General features: G+C 40.7%; 2 protein-coding genes across 5 annotated transcripts in view; one reads left to right on the forward strand and one right to left on the reverse strand.

Annotated features, from left to right (window-relative positions):
• The window catches only part of RASGEF1A (RasGEF domain family member 1A), a 146,809-nt gene extending 144,123 nt beyond the window's left edge, over positions 1 to 2,686 (forward strand). For all 4 annotated transcript variants that reach the window (XM_030951517.1, XM_030951515.1, XM_030951514.1 and 1 more), the window contains one exon: positions 63 to 2,686. In XM_030951517.1, coding sequence (XP_030807377.1) covers positions 63 to 87 — 25 coding nt within the window. In that variant the 3' untranslated portion in view covers positions 88 to 2,686. The remainder of the gene's footprint in view (positions 1 to 62) is intronic.
• Positions 2,687 to 9,604: 6,918 nt separating this feature from the next.
• The window catches only part of CSGALNACT2 (chondroitin sulfate N-acetylgalactosaminyltransferase 2), a 32,691-nt gene continuing 26,852 nt past the window's right edge, over positions 9,605 to 15,443 (reverse strand). The window contains exons 6-8 of the mRNA XM_030950784.1: positions 13,865 to 13,959; positions 12,773 to 12,854; positions 9,605 to 11,607 (exon numbers count right to left, since the gene is read on the reverse strand). Coding sequence (XP_030806644.1) covers positions 11,315 to 11,607; positions 12,773 to 12,854; positions 13,865 to 13,959 — 470 coding nt within the window. The 3' untranslated portion in view covers positions 9,605 to 11,314. The remainder of the gene's footprint in view (positions 11,608 to 12,772; positions 12,855 to 13,864; positions 13,960 to 15,443) is intronic.

Consider the following 15,443-nt stretch of genomic DNA (forward strand, 5'->3'; position numbering starts at 1 on the left):
AAATGAAAACCATTTTTGTTGGGATAGAAAATAGATAATTTTTTTTATTGCTTTGTTTTTAGGACAACTCTGCTTAATAGAGCCTGAGAAATTTGGATCAGATTTGCAGACTTCAAAGCACATGTAATGGACATGTTTTTACAACCTGAATGAAAGACTTGGACTGAGCTAAGAAAGACCTCACTGGATGAGGTCTGTTTTGTACATACAGTAACTTTTATGAAATAAAATGTGGTAAATATTTCACATGTCAACCTTAAGGCACTTACTGAAGGGTTTTGGTTTTTTATTTTAAATATAAGGGCAGGGCCCTGTTCTCAGAGATGAAATGTATCATGGGAGATGGTATCTTATTCTATCAGCATCCAAATTTTTATTTTTTATTACTTCCACCAAAACAAATACAAATTAAAACACACATCCTAACTGAAGCCAGTGTTCAGGTTAAATACCCCATTGGACCAGTATCCTACAGAACACTCAGTATGTCTCCCTAGCTTTGAGATGAGGGGTCTCCTTCAAATCAGCAGAATTGTTCACAAGTGTTTGTTCCTCTCCTCCATCAGCAAATAGTGCCTTACAAGGTACTGAGCTTGTGTAGTTGTACCTTCTGACTGGGCTGGAAGTAAGGGAAATAAAAATATGGATGTCTCCAAACCAGCTACAATGTACTTTTTAAATAAAGTGGAGAATTATGGCACATGAAGTAGAGTATACCTGCCTGTAACACTGATGGTGCAGCAAACCTATTTTTGTTACGTGATGTAAAGAGATGAGAGGGGGTAACTGCTGGGTCTGTGTGTTTGTGTGTGAGTATGTGTGTGTGCACATGAGGGGATGCACACATGTCTAAGTGTTAATACTTCTGGGAACTATCCTTTACATTCTGGCTGTCAGAATAGTTTGTGTTTTCCTTTTGAAAAATCAGGGAATGTTTTTTTCTGTTCTTATGTTTAAAGAGAAGAATATCTAACCTAAATTATAATCTCTGCAAAACAGGCCTAATATGCTTTTCTAAAAAGAGTCTTTGGAAAACAAAAAATCAGCATGGGCCAGGGAAGAAGGGGAAGTAAACTCAGATGTCCAATTTGAAGTTAAGGCTAAAGTTCCCAAAAAGCTTAAGAAGAGGTCATTGCTGTGAATTGGTAATTTAATTCCATTGGTTCCTTTGAAAAGTCCAGTTTGCACTTACAGACAGTTAAAACAAAGACACAATTCAATGTAAGTTTTTCTAGCCTTTTGCAAGCCATGATTAATTGTCTGGGACAGCACCCACTGAAATCTAAGGGTAAACACTTTAAGAAATTAGTCAAACCTTTGAACAGGTCAGTACCAAAATTAGAGGTGATCTGCAAACCCACTGATGCTTGCCATTTCTAATTTCTCCTTTTAGTACTGAGTTTACACCTAATTTGACTATCTAAGTACCTGAAGAGCTTCTGTTAAGAAGGGAGGAAAAAAAAATTTAGTTAGGACTTTTGTCAACTGATCTCTGAGTTAAGAAAGAAAAACAAACAGGCTCAGATTAAAACCTGTTTCGTCTAATGAACAAATTATTATCCACAAATGCCTACTTTTCTTTTTCAGTAATTTTCCCTCCGAAGGCTTGAGGGCTGAATATGAGCTAATAACTTGAGCCAGGTTAATAGGCTGGTTTTTCTTTTTTGTTCATTAAAAAAATCCAACAAAAACAGTCCCTCTGAAGCTGGCAGTGGTCACAGCCTCCCTGACAGAGCCTTGCAGAGAACCTCTGCAAGGACTTATTAAAAATGGCCAGCCCTAGGTAGATGGTGTTTATCTTATTCTGCCTTCTGTTGAAGAAGGGGCAAGACTTGCTGGACTGAGGGTCTGGTTTATTCCAGCCCAGCAGACTCTCCTGGCCTGAGTGCCTACAGCCAATTGCAGTGCCACTGTTTGATGCAGCATCTGCAAGCACTTAGCAGAAATTTGCTTTATTGGCCCTGGAGCACGGTGAAAAATTAAAATGCTTTCCCTCTTTTACTTCCCCCTTGACAAATACTTAAAATTCGAGGAGTAAGTTGATGTAAGGAAGGGAGACAAATCAACATTTTGCTATTCCCATAGCATTGGCATCAAAGAGAAACAAAAGCATGTTACACCATGAGGAAAGAAGAAGTAGAATACTAACAGTTAACAAGAACAGCCCAAGAAAGGGGAAGGGATAATTCTTATGACCTGCTGCTATTTTTCCTGTGCTGAAGTACTGGCCTTCAGCCCTGGATTCCAGTAAGAATATTTATACTGTATTATTACAGTGTTTTGCACTTTCAGAGATGTTCTAGCTAGTAACATTGTCAGACACTATATGAGGGATTGTATATCAGCTTTGTTTATGTAATTGAAGTTTAAAAGGGATGCTTAAAATTTAAGGAAAAAATATATATTTGAAATTCAATTTTAGAACACTTTCTGTAAATGTATGAAAGAGCTTTCACATGAATGTGCACTCTGCCGGTCAATCAGTCCAAGCATATACTTGAAATCCATGCAGTATCTACATTGGTTCCCTTTTATTTTCCTCCCCAAGTTTGATACATTCCTTAAATACTGTGTTTTGCTATTCTGAGCTGAAATGCTAAATATAAAGCTGTACCATAAAGCAGGATATTCTGTGTTTGACTGGATGTGCTTGCATTAATAAAAAAAGAAATTGCTTCAACCATGACCACCTTTTCCCATAGTTATTTTTCCCTTGCAAATGTATCAAAGCACAAGCCAGAAGCTGAATGAGGTGTGGAAGGCAACATGGTCACAGTGAACCAACTGGTCACCTACTGACTTGAAAAGCTATAGTATGAAATACTTAAATTTCTTTCAGCAAAGGCAAGAGCAACACTAAGCCAACAATATACTGCCATTCTTATGTTCTTGCTGTAGTAGTATTTTATGGATTTTATAGGGTCTGTGCTACAGAATATTTTTGTTCTCTCAATGGAAATGTTCAACAGTTCCACTGTGTAAAAATCTACTGTCATAAGAGCTGAATTTCATTTTCCCCCCTGTATTTACCCTTTGAGCAGCAGAGCACAGAACGTGTCTGGCTGCAGCAGACTGCAGGGTTTCCTGTGACAAGCTTCTGTTGGCATTTCAACACCCCAGCACCTCTGCTTGCAACCACTGCCCTTTTTCACGCCCTGCTTGAAAAAGCCCCTTCTGCAAGGTGACACAGAGAACAGACAAGCACAGAGCTGTGAACAAAATCCAGCTTTGCTGCCCCAGTGCCACTCCCTTCTCAGGGATATAAGCCTTGGAAAAAGAAAACAAAATTACATCTTGGAAAGGCAGGAGGTCTGGAAGTCCCCATAAGCATTTCTGATCTGTTGGAAGCTCTCTAGGGAAATGGTTTTGGTAACCAGACACCCACACCACACTTGCAGAGCTGAACACAGCTCATTAGAAAAGATAATGATGTTTACCAGCATTAAGGGGATTGAGCAGATAAGAGTCTTCCTGATGGCCAGTTCACACTCATAATTAATATGAATATTGCATCCTTGAAAACTCACTTCCAATTATGTCCCATCCAGTCATTAGGATAAATTAGCTACTTACACAGGCATAAGAGTAAACAATAAAATTGCTTTCCAGGCCCTTCACTGCTATTAGAGCACAACACAGTGTGACAAGCAGCAGCTCAGTGCCAGGAAGGTATCCTTAGTTACGTTAGCAGCAATTTGATTTATCAAGTTAATAATTCCCAAGAAACAACTTTCTTTTAGCAAATAACTCACAGGGCAAAATTCAGCTGAGCAGTTAGCTGCCAACTAATATAGTACATCTTTTGGGGAGAAATCAATTCTCCTGAGGATGTGCTGACAGATCTTCTCTCTTCAGCCTTCAATGTATGTAATTTTATCAGGGCAGCCCCAGCCTCCCAGCTATCCAGAACAGCCTACAAGCAGTGTGTGGAAGCACAGTTTTGACCTTGCTCTCTGCAGCAATTGAATAGGGCTGTGTGGACAGCAAGATATTTATATTAAAAAATCAAATTGCAGAAAGAATTCATCTGCAACTTTTACTGCATGTTATCAAGGACGTTTCCAGACCAGTAAGCATGCAAATACTAGCAATGGCTTCTTTCATGGTTGTCCCTGGCAAGGCAGGGAATGTTTTGAGGTTCCAGTACATTCCTATGGGCTCTGACAGAGGTTCTGACAATTTGCTGTCCTTCACTGTTTCCCAAGGTGGACCTTAGGCTTTGGAAGAGAGAGAAACCACATTTGGGGATATGGTTCTGCAGTAACGTGGAGGTACAACAACAATTATGACCATCTCTCTGACATGATAACAATAAATAATTGAAGCATTTCTAGTGTTTCCAATGTTATAAGCAACTTTTCACATCAATGTTTTTATGGCTTCCTGATAGCACATTCAGCTCTTGCACAGAAAATGGATGCAGATAATTGCTGTAAGGTTACTTAAGGATATTGGTTTATTTCTGTAAAGAAATATCAGAAGCAATCAAGTTCTGTGTCAGGCAGGCAGTGCTGGACATTCTGAGGCATACTCTGCCCTGCCTTCAGATGTGTGGTGAGGAAGATATTCAAACCACCAGGAAATGCAACAGCCAATAAATGCACTGTTTCTGATCTATTAGGATGCATCCTTCTCAGTACTGGTTACTCAGGCTCCCAACAGCCAATAACAAAAAGCACCGAAACAGAGAAGTCTTGTCAGAAACGCTCTTTGGCAAAAACAGCGCACAGTTACTTGAAACTATTAGTAGCACCTACCAGGAAACCAAACCTCCCCAATAAACCAAAACTAAACACACAAAGAGAAACAAAAAGCCAAACCCCAGGTCTGTGGGCACACAGAGGAGTCCTGTTCACAAACCTACTTCAGCACTAGGCCTGGAGACCGTTTTACAGGATTGGAAGGAAGCTGAAAGGGAACACAAACCAAAGCACCAGCTTCAAACAGCCTCACCTAATCCAGGGCAGAAAAGAAGAAATTTGAAATTTAGTGGATATTTCCTTCAAATATGTCTAATCTTATCTAGCTGCTTCGGATTAATCAGCAATCTTAAAAGTAATGTAATTCTGTTTGGGGGCAGAAGTCAAATGAGTTCCAGCAGAATCTCATTACAGAGAAAACTACTTAACATCTTTTTAATCCCTGTCACATGAGCACACTAAGGCCTCTTCTGATTCTGTGGCATATTACATTAAATATAGCATCCTGCTATCCATCAGTGTCAACACTGTAAGTTTCCTTTAAAATATTTACACAACATTGTTTACATTCAATTCAAAGAAGACACTGCTAACAATATTCCACTCCACAAACATCTATCAAATCAAAGAACAAAGTACAACACATCCTCAGTAACAGCAACAGAGCACTGAGGAACTCAGCAAACACAAGTTGTAAGGGATGGAGTTGAATGAAGTTTTGGATGATTATGGCAATACCAGAATTTCATGAAACAGTGAATTATTCTTGTGTGGGGACATAATAGCTCACCTGTTGATGACCTGACCTCAGTTTGGAAAAAAACAAACCACTCCCAACACCAAAAAATCCAAGCAAACAATGAATAATTTGACAGATGCAAACAAATCCATTTTGTTTTTCTATATACCTCTTACTTCACTTCACAACTTAAAAATTTCAAGTATCCAAGTATTCCAAAAAGAATTTCACAATAATCCAGCAGCCAAGAAAATGACTTTGAGAGGATTTTTAAGAGCACACAAACACCACCCCCCCAACATCTGTTCCACGGATGCATTTACAGGCCAGAGCAACATCCCAGCTGCTCCCCAGGAAAAGCTGCGAGTCACAACCTGAGAGTAGCCAAAGCTGTCTCAGAGCTGCTCTCCCAAGCCTTCCTGAGCACCAAGCACTCTCAAAGGGTTTTAGTTTTGCTTCAGACTATCCCTTCAACAGGATCATTTTCCCCATGGATTGTAATGAAGTCGGCAAGAAGCCACTCAAGCTTGCACAAGGCTGCAGGAAATGTGCAAAGAGCTGAGGCTCTCAAGGCCAAGCCATGCTGTGCCTGCTAGCTCGTGTTTCCACAGCTCTGCTCAGCTTCACCTCCTGTCTCCTCCACATCCATCACACTGGGACAATCTCATTTTCCCCCTTTTCCTCACAGGAGAAGCCTCCCTGCTGTTTCACAGCTGTGACTTTGCTGCCTGGGCACATTTGCCACTGCCTTCAGCAGGAGCCAGGTCAGACAGCACACCCAAGAAGGCTGTTCCATAGCCTTTGCCTTAAATTCCACTTCACTCCACAGATACAGCCTTTTTTAAAAGCAGCACTTCTGCTCAAAGCCTGAGAATTCACCAGTGCTGGAAAAGAGCAAATGCTCCCACCATGGATATGCAAACGGCAAAGCAATGATAAAGAAACCCCAAAACAACCCCACAACGAATGAGGAATGAGTTAATGTCCTCTTTCACCTGCAAGTCAAGTACAAATGCAAAGTATTCTACCTATGCCAGAAAATTCTAAAGCCCTTTGCTAAGTTAACTTGCACCAGCAAAGAGTTTTTACACCATTGATAGAGAAAGCTGAGAGGACACAGGTCAAAACACTTTAGTGATGTGCTACATACAAGCCCTGTAGCTACAAGGCAACCTTGAAGCTGTAAGAACTGAAAATGCTCCAGAAAAACTCACCACATAGCAAACACATTTAGAGCAGCACAAATAAACCAGTTAAATCACCACAAACTCCAAGTTCAGGGGGACTTTACCTTACCCTGGAAGAGACTAAGCTAACCAAAACAAAGCTATGTTTTAATAAAACCTTATGCAAACACTTAGACTTACATATGAAAGGGATTTATTTAACATTCTACCTGCAAGTCAGAAATACTTTTGCTGCACAGCACTTCCATGCAAATCCCAGCTCCAACCCCTACTCTTTAGGCCAACCCCTACCAAAGCAAATAAGGTCTCCTAAAAAAAGGTAGAAGCCATTCCCTTTCTAGTGCAATCTCAAAAATAACAAATAGCAATAAAATAATAAAAAAATAATAAAACACTCACCTTACCCAAAGCCAGGAGAGAGCCACATTTCTTGGAAAAGGAGGAGAAGAACCTTTCCCTGCCAGCTTCAGGCCCCAACTGAGGGCAGGCAGTCCCTGCCCAGGGCTAATTGAGCCCAGCTGCCGTGGTTATTGCCAACACCTGGGCCAGGGCAGCTCCTCAGGCCTAACAAGGAAAAGGTGAGCATCGCTGGGGCACGAACGAGACACAGCTTAAGCTCGTTATCCTCATTTTCCTTCACAGCTGAGTAAAATTTGAATGATTTCTCTCCTTAAGGTGTATTTGGGAGTCACAGTCAGCAAGAACACCACAGGCAAATGAATGCTACACTTACTTTTGATACACAGAAATCTTTTACCATTACACTGATGCATCAATAAGTTACTAATTTATGCTGAAACACCATTTTAAAGGTTATTTGAAGCTTTATTCCTTTCATTCATGGATCTGACAAGGCAAAAATTTTGTTCTAGTTTATATTTTGGCATGAACTAAAACCATTTAAATGTCTGCATTCAGATACAAGCGGTTAGGGCTCACCTACCACTTCTCTTTTCCTCCTGATGCCGTTCTCTTCTCGAACACAGTTTACAAATAAGTTTTGATTTTCATAGTGTGCATCTCAGAGTCCAAAGCCCCTTATGGAACTAAAAAAACTCAGTATTTTCTTCTGGATTCAGGAGACCCAGAACTATTTCCCTAAGTTTTTTCCAGTTTTCCATCTGTATTTGCTGATTCTCTAAATCAGTATCTACTAGTCTAATTGAAGGATATATTTTTTAACAATTTCAAAAGCACAACCCACATTCATCCCTGCAAGGGTCTAAACTAAAAGTCCACCCTGAACTAATCTCATCTTGACTTCCTTTAATGAAGAACACTTCTCTCTAGGGAAGACTACAGCTTGCAAATTCCTTGGAAAAGGTTACAATTTATGTGAATAGCACGCAACAGAATCAAAAATTACTTCATGATTCAGTGGAGCATGTTCCTATTTAAATAAGTGTTACTATATTTACTATTCTAGCACTAAAACAGTGACTCCTCCAAGGAAAACACTTGGATCCCAGCTCAAAAAAAGTGTGTTATGTAAACAGCATCTGTCAGAACAGGAGGACAAGGCCCAGCACTTGGCCATGTAACCCAAGCACCGACCCTGGGCACACAGATTGTGACTCTGTAGCCTGATACTGTCACTCTTCTCTGCAGTGACCCAGCACACCCCAAGCTAAATAAACCCCCTCAATGTGGAGTTTATTCTTCCTCTGCAGGCAGAGCACACCTTGGGAAAGCCAAGAGCAGGTCTTGCCCCCAAGCAAGAGATTTTTGTATTTGAAGCACAACTAACTTGCCCCCTTTCTTGGATGAAGTAAGGAAACACATCCAAGCAAGAGTTACCCATTTCCATGGGAAAGAGCATCCTTGCCCTGGGTCACAGCTCACAGCAGCAACAGGGACACAGCAACACTGCTGCTCACAAACATATGCTTGTAGCACAGCGTGGCTGTGCCCAAAGGCAGTCAGAAGCTGAACACACCCAGGTAACTGAACTCATTTTGTTTTTAAAAAAGGCATATCCCAATTGCTGTTCTGGTTCCATTACAGAGCAAAGGCAATGGTGTGCATTCAAACACAGGGTGCACAGAGCTGCTGGGCTGGTGTGTGCCACAGCAACACCTACACAGGTGGGTATTGCAGGGAGCTGAACTAAGACAAGGGAAACCCCCAGGATGCAAGGGCTCCTGTAAGATCAGAAATCCTCAACCCATGAGCCATTTGGAACACTTGCATATGTTGCCCAACACACGTATTAAATATTTCCAAGTGTTCTGACTTCCTTTTAACTCCAATGCATTTGCCTCCACTTTTCAGGATAATGAGTGGAAAAAAGTTTCCCAAGTGTTCCTGGTGACTCCATCGATCTCCAGACCTCCCCCATTGCCACCACACACCGGTTTTCATCACCCAGATGGGGACACTGACACTGATCTCCCTCACTGTTGCTGATAAGCACAACCATGCAGTGGAAAACAGCAGAACCTGAGACACCTGGGTATCAGCACTCTGCCATGTTTCCAAAACATGAGAACTGGGACAAGTGGATCCTCCTGAGGCAGTGTCTGAGTGCTGAGAGCTGAGGTGCAGCAATGCTGGGCCTGTGCCCTAGCTCTGTGTCCATTCCAGGGCATGCCAAGCAGTGCTGGTGTCAGGGAGGGGCAATTTCAGACGCTCATTCTTGTGCAGCCAGGACAGCAGCAGCTGCCCTGAAGTATTAAAGGCTGGAGTCTCAGGAGAGTGCCCCACTTGCATCTTCACCCCAAGACGTAATATCAGTGTATTTCAGTCCTCAGCAGTACCCTACAATTTTTGTTAGCAACAACAAAGATATCCAAGTGAGGTAAATCTGGTGTAAATTTAAGTTGTCCAAGGAACAAACTCTGGTATCTGGTCTGGGTAGAACCTGAGATGCAAAATTGAGCTGGTTGAACTTCTCACTGCAAATATTATTTGAATCCAGTGTGTTATGCTCTGTACAATATTATTGTAAAAACATATTCCAAAGAAACAGCTTAAAACAATTTCTAAAATGCAGAAATTCCATTTATTATATTGAGAATATCAATTGCAAGAAGTCCTGCAATGCATTCTCTTCACTCTAAGTACAATACAGTACACTGTTCTCCACAATAAGTTACATAAAGGCAAATTTTATATACATATAAAAAAGGATCAGTGCCCAGAACTATTTGCACAGCATACCTGCTATTCAGAAATCAATCATTTAAATCTTTAGTTGCCTTCAGAATTCTTGAGCAAAATAAATCCATAAACAAATCTTAATTACCTGGTTTGAGAAAGGTTTTCAACTAATATATAAATTCAGCAGAAACCACGCAAATGGTTTAACCACTGAATTAGCATTCTCTGCATTCATTCTATAAACAAATGTATTAAAAAATGAGGCATGCCATATAGTATCATATAAGACAACATGGAGAAAAATGACCTGCCTGCATTTGTACTGTTTATGCATCCCAAAAACACCCAAAAGGTAAGTACCAAAGTAGTAGTGCCACTGTACAAGGCACTAATGAGACCACAGCATAATTCTGCTTAAACATGCTCAAAAAAACTCAATAAACAAAAGAAAAACCAGAAAAACAAACAAACAAAAGAAAACTGACCCAGAGGAAAAAGAACCAAAACCAAAAGCCTAAAACATCTGCAAACTGAAAAAATAAGGCTGCTAGAATGATCAGTGTAATGAAGAGCATTATATAAAAAAAGACTGTAATAGCACTTGCTTTTTCAGTCACTGAAACAACTATGAGTATATGACACCTTACAAAAACATGTCAGGAAAATGCCCAAAAGAGAAAGAATGCACAAGGAAAATACTGACATAAGAGTAAACAGGCCTCTAATAAATTAATATGCTAATGAAAAGGTGGTTCCTCAACTTAAAGGATGAGATACATAGGCAGGGCCTTGGAATAAGGAGTGAAGGCCAAAAATATTTAAGCAAACAAGTTTAATAGCACAGCTCAGTTTATAGAAGGGATATGGCATCTACTGTGGGAAAAGAGCAGGCACAGAAACACCAAGCTGGAATGTTTCCAACTTCCATCACTGAAATAAGAAGGTGGCGTTTCCTTCACAGTGTGAACTTCCATTTTATGCTCTAAAATTCCACTTAAAAGGATCTTCATTCCCACCCCCCAGATTATTCTCTATTCAACCACGTCAATGTCTGTTATACAGCAAATGAGGCACAAGCCCTTGCTGTGGAACCAGCAGCCTGCACAGCTGCTGTACTGGTCAGCATGTCTATGTACCTTTCATGGTGAGATTATTTTCCCACACCTTTCTCTTGTTTCTACGATGGAGTCTAAGTATAGCATCCTTCTAAAGTCACAGTGCAGTGAGCCATACTGATTGAAAATACTCAAGACACGAAAGATTTTTTTCATTTAATTCTCAAAAGAATGCAAACATAAGAACAGAAATGTACCACATGGAAAAGTGTTGAATTGTACATTCCAGAGATTTTTCCAGTTGACACTGAAGACACTTTCCTTGAACTACATGAGCCATCCAATGTAGCTGAAGTGCTTGAACTCACACGAGATGTGGGTATCAGTCAAAGGATTACTGGGAAAACAAACACGAGAACCAAAAACCCTCTAAACTCTTCTTCACTGAAAAAGAGAGGCACTGCGTTTGTGAGCTGGATTAAGGCTGTAGAACGGTGCTGGTTGAGAGTGAAGTGCAGTCCCGGGCTCGGTCCCTCAGCCCGCGGCCTCGCTGTTAGTCCTGTAGGCCTGCTTGCGGAGGTGCGCCTCGATCTCCTCGCGGAACACCAGCATGCCCAGGTGCGAGTGCGACGCCTCGTTCATGGCCTTGGACTGGATGCACATGCGGTACTGCTCGGGGGTCAGCTCGTCCGCACAGTGCTTCTCGTGCCACAGGTGGAACAGCCCGGGCACCGGCGTCCTGACCACCATCAGCTCCCCGTGCAGGTACTTCCTGTACAGGTGAACGTCCTCGCCGCCCCAGCCTTTCACTTCCAAGTCAAAGCCCCCTACAAACACAGCGTCAGAAATCATTATCTGGGCGCACACGCAAGGAGAGCAACACTATGCCTAACGTGCTACCAGATCTGGCATGACGTTCCAGAAATTCTGTAGCAATTAACTAAGCTTCCCATGCCATAGCATGCCAATCTGAGGGACAGGAGCTTCAAGGATAGCACATCCTTTGTGGTGGGAACTGCCCAGAACACAGATCTGCTGACTTCAGAAAGTCTCTTAGAGCAGTGTCTCCAAACTGCATTATGCATGACATCCCATGTGACAGCTGCAGAAAACTGTAGGCAAACCTCACTTGCTATGCTTTTGAATTACTTTTAGGAAGCATAATGAATTTTAGCAGCTGGAAAATAAAGCAGTCATGCACCATATGAGAAATCCTCTCTAACAATGCCAGCAATTACTCCACAGGTCACAATTCAAAAGGCTGGATTAAGGAAAGGAAGATGGTTCACCATATTAAGTTCTCTTGTTTTTCCAGGACCACAGTGAAGAGCAACCCAGGCTCTTGTATATTTCAAAACTCCAGAATTATGAAGGTCTTCATTTAGCACTACCATACAGATGGCAATGTGACTGCTCTTAGCAATCAGCCTGCATTCAAGCCACCAGACAGCATGCAGGGCTGTGTCATTACATCTTCTGGCAGATTTACATCTTCTGGCAGACTATGCTCAGCACTATCTTCCACATTTCAGCACACCAAGCTGTTCTCAGTTTTAAGAATATGCCACAAGGGGGGGCAAAGCACATTGCTAAAGATTCCAACAACTGTATTCAACTTCCCTAGGTTATTTAAAAGAAAGGATTTGAATGCTTCTTGTCTATGTGAATGGCTTATTTGAGTGACATGTTTCTTAAACTTGATTCATTTGCTTCAGCCTGACACAAAGTATCAAAAAAACCCCCACCAGTATTCAAAAACTTATAGAATGAAATGTTTCTACTAAAACTACTGTGTCTTTTCTTTTAATACACTCAACAGATGGGACATCAAAATCCAGAAAAGCTAATTTATCTCATTGGTCAAACTTGTCAAGCAAGTCTGACTGCTGGGCCTGGGGAAATAATACAGGAAATAAATTACTTTCCTGTCATTAGGTAAGACCAGAGAACCACTTTTTAAACACACAATTTTTTTCTTTACTCTCATCTTACCAACAGTCAGAAAGTCTGTCCGATATTGACAAGTCATCCCAAAGCCAAAATCCCTCCAGAAACCAGAATCCTTCTTGTGTACCTGCAATTTTAAACCAGCACAATTTTGAAATGTACAATACAACCAAGGGGGTACATTGCACTTGGTTTTGCAGAAAGCTAAGCTCTTCCCATAATTTCTTCAGAGCAGGATAGAGCATAATAATACTTCTGGTATTTCTGTGTCACGCACTCATGTGGGGCTTCCCAGTGACTTGCTGCTCGCTTCACCCTCTGCCTTCCAATTCCACTCAACCTCATTGCAGTTTCCACAGCAGCTGCACCACCTCTATTTTCTATGTATCTGCCCAGACCAAGCAGTAAATTAATCCATGGCTAAATCATCTGTTCCCAACACTCCACTTTCTAAGGCCACATTTGTCTCTTGATCTGATATGACGTGAAAAGTAAGCTTTGTGATTGAAGTCAACAACCATAATACTGTTAAGTTTAAGAGTGAACAAAAGAGCTGTCAGGCAGGGGCTCACTTCTCTCTCAGCTGTGATTATCCAAGACTGTATGTAAAACCTTGCCTCTGGCTTTCAGCAGGATCCTTGCAAACAACGTAGGAAAATGAGGGCTATTATGTTTTTCTTTTAATACAACTCTTCTTCATACTACTCTCTTCCTCTTCTAAACCTGTCCATCTCAGAAGTCTCAGCTGCAAAACCCAATTTCATCCATGCAGTCTCTCGAAAGAGAATCAGACTGGACACTTAATTCAGAAGTTTTTGCCTTTCACCAACGCTTTGTTTGCTGGAATGTAAGATGAAAGTTGCTGCCATGCAATGCCACCATCCTCCTAAAATACTGGCTTGTCAAGCCACAATAAGCAGCAGATCAGAACTACCAACTTCATTTGGTTAACTGCAATTACTTCTTTTAAACTAGGTGGAAGGTTTTTCCCAAGCGTTTTGCCCATAATGGAGAAAACTGTTTAGATATGCAGTGTCAAAGGTCGTAAGATATCCCAAACAGACTATTAAGTTACACCTAATTTTGTTTTAATACAAAGCACACCTAATTCTACCCAGAATAAAGCAAGCTGCTTACCAATTGCTGCTCCACAGGAGGTGGTATATCTTGATTGGCATAGACAATAGCAGGATTGTAAAGGCTGAATACCACAGGATAGAAAACTTTTTTCCCTGGAAGTCAAAAGATAATTGTTACTCACTGTGGGCATGCTTTCTGAAGGCAAAAAGAAACCAGAAACACTCTTTTTATTTAAGAGATTACCTATTAGGCATTTCCTAGTTGAAAGAAATAAAAACAAGTTCTAACTGCTCAGATTTCCCACCTAGGAAGCTTGTAACATCCTGTGGGGCAGAGCCCTTAGGATTAAAAAAAATACATATGTATGAATATTATACATATTACACTTGATTTACATTTATATATAGTTATACATGCTTATATAAAATATTAGATATCTTGGTATTGTTCCAGGTGACTGAAAAATTCCTGCAATAATGATATGCAGTAAAACTAAAAATAATCAAATCCAAGTAACACCTTGCATTGTTGAATTTTGTGAATTTATCTCTGTCCACAAACATGTAAAAGCAGGTACTCCCAAGATATACTGCAAGGGCATCAAACATCATGAGAATCCTGACTATGCTGAAAACACCAGTTCTGTGTCTCTTATAGAAGCCAGGTAAACATTTTTCCACTGATGTCTTGCATCACCAATGCTGCAAAAGTATTGACAACAGTCCACAAGAATATTCACTATCCTGACTTGGGCGTGGACTCTGAAGGAGTAAGCAGCATTTTCAGATCTCATTGAAAACAAAGGTGACAAACTGCCAGTATGAATTTCAAGCAGTGTCCTGAACTCTCTCTTGTTAAAGCTCTCAAAATACTCCTCTCCAAAATTTTTCTCATTATTTATACAACTTGTTTCATGAAGAACAGAGACAGACAGAAATGAAAGAAAAATCAAGAAACAGAACCCAAATATCTGGCTTCTGAAGAATTTTCTTGCCTGCTTGTTAGGTGAAGAAAAAACATCTATTGATTCCAAATTGACATTTGGAGAAAATGGTTTCTGACTGCAACAAATTTGAAACAAGAGTAAGCATTAAAAAAAGAACCCAAACAGTTTGACAGAAGGAGATCTTCAGCAGCATGCTTGTTAACTCAAGAAAGATTTACCCTTCTTGGCAGAAGCTTGTCGAACAAGCAAGCATCACACAAACTTAGAAAAACAATCAATATTTCAGAGCCTGGGATGGAACAGTGGAACATGAGCTCAGGTTCCACAGGGAGCACACTGTAGCTCTACTGAAAACCATTCCTTTGTGACATGTCTTGGCCATACACATGTGAGAAGAGATAAACCAAACTTGTTAGAGATTTCAGCATAACAAAACTCATCTTCCACTGTAGAGTGCTACAGTGGAACTGAGTTTTGCTATACAGATCTACATGCAGTCTAATTGTTAAAGCAATTAAGTTGTCCAGCTTTCTTTCAGACAGCTAAATCTGAAGAAAACATCAAAACTGTACATTGTACAAAAAAGACAACATGTTCTTAAAACAATCTACACTAAGGCAGAAGTTATTTCTCAGTCTAAGTATTATTGCCTTTTGTGCAGAGAGTGATTAGTTTTCCAGGATGCGTGCT

Source organism: Camarhynchus parvulus, chromosome 6, assembly GCF_901933205.1.
Source record: "Camarhynchus parvulus chromosome 6, STF_HiC, whole genome shotgun sequence".
Taxonomy (NCBI): Eukaryota; Metazoa; Chordata; class Aves; order Passeriformes; family Thraupidae; genus Camarhynchus; species Camarhynchus parvulus.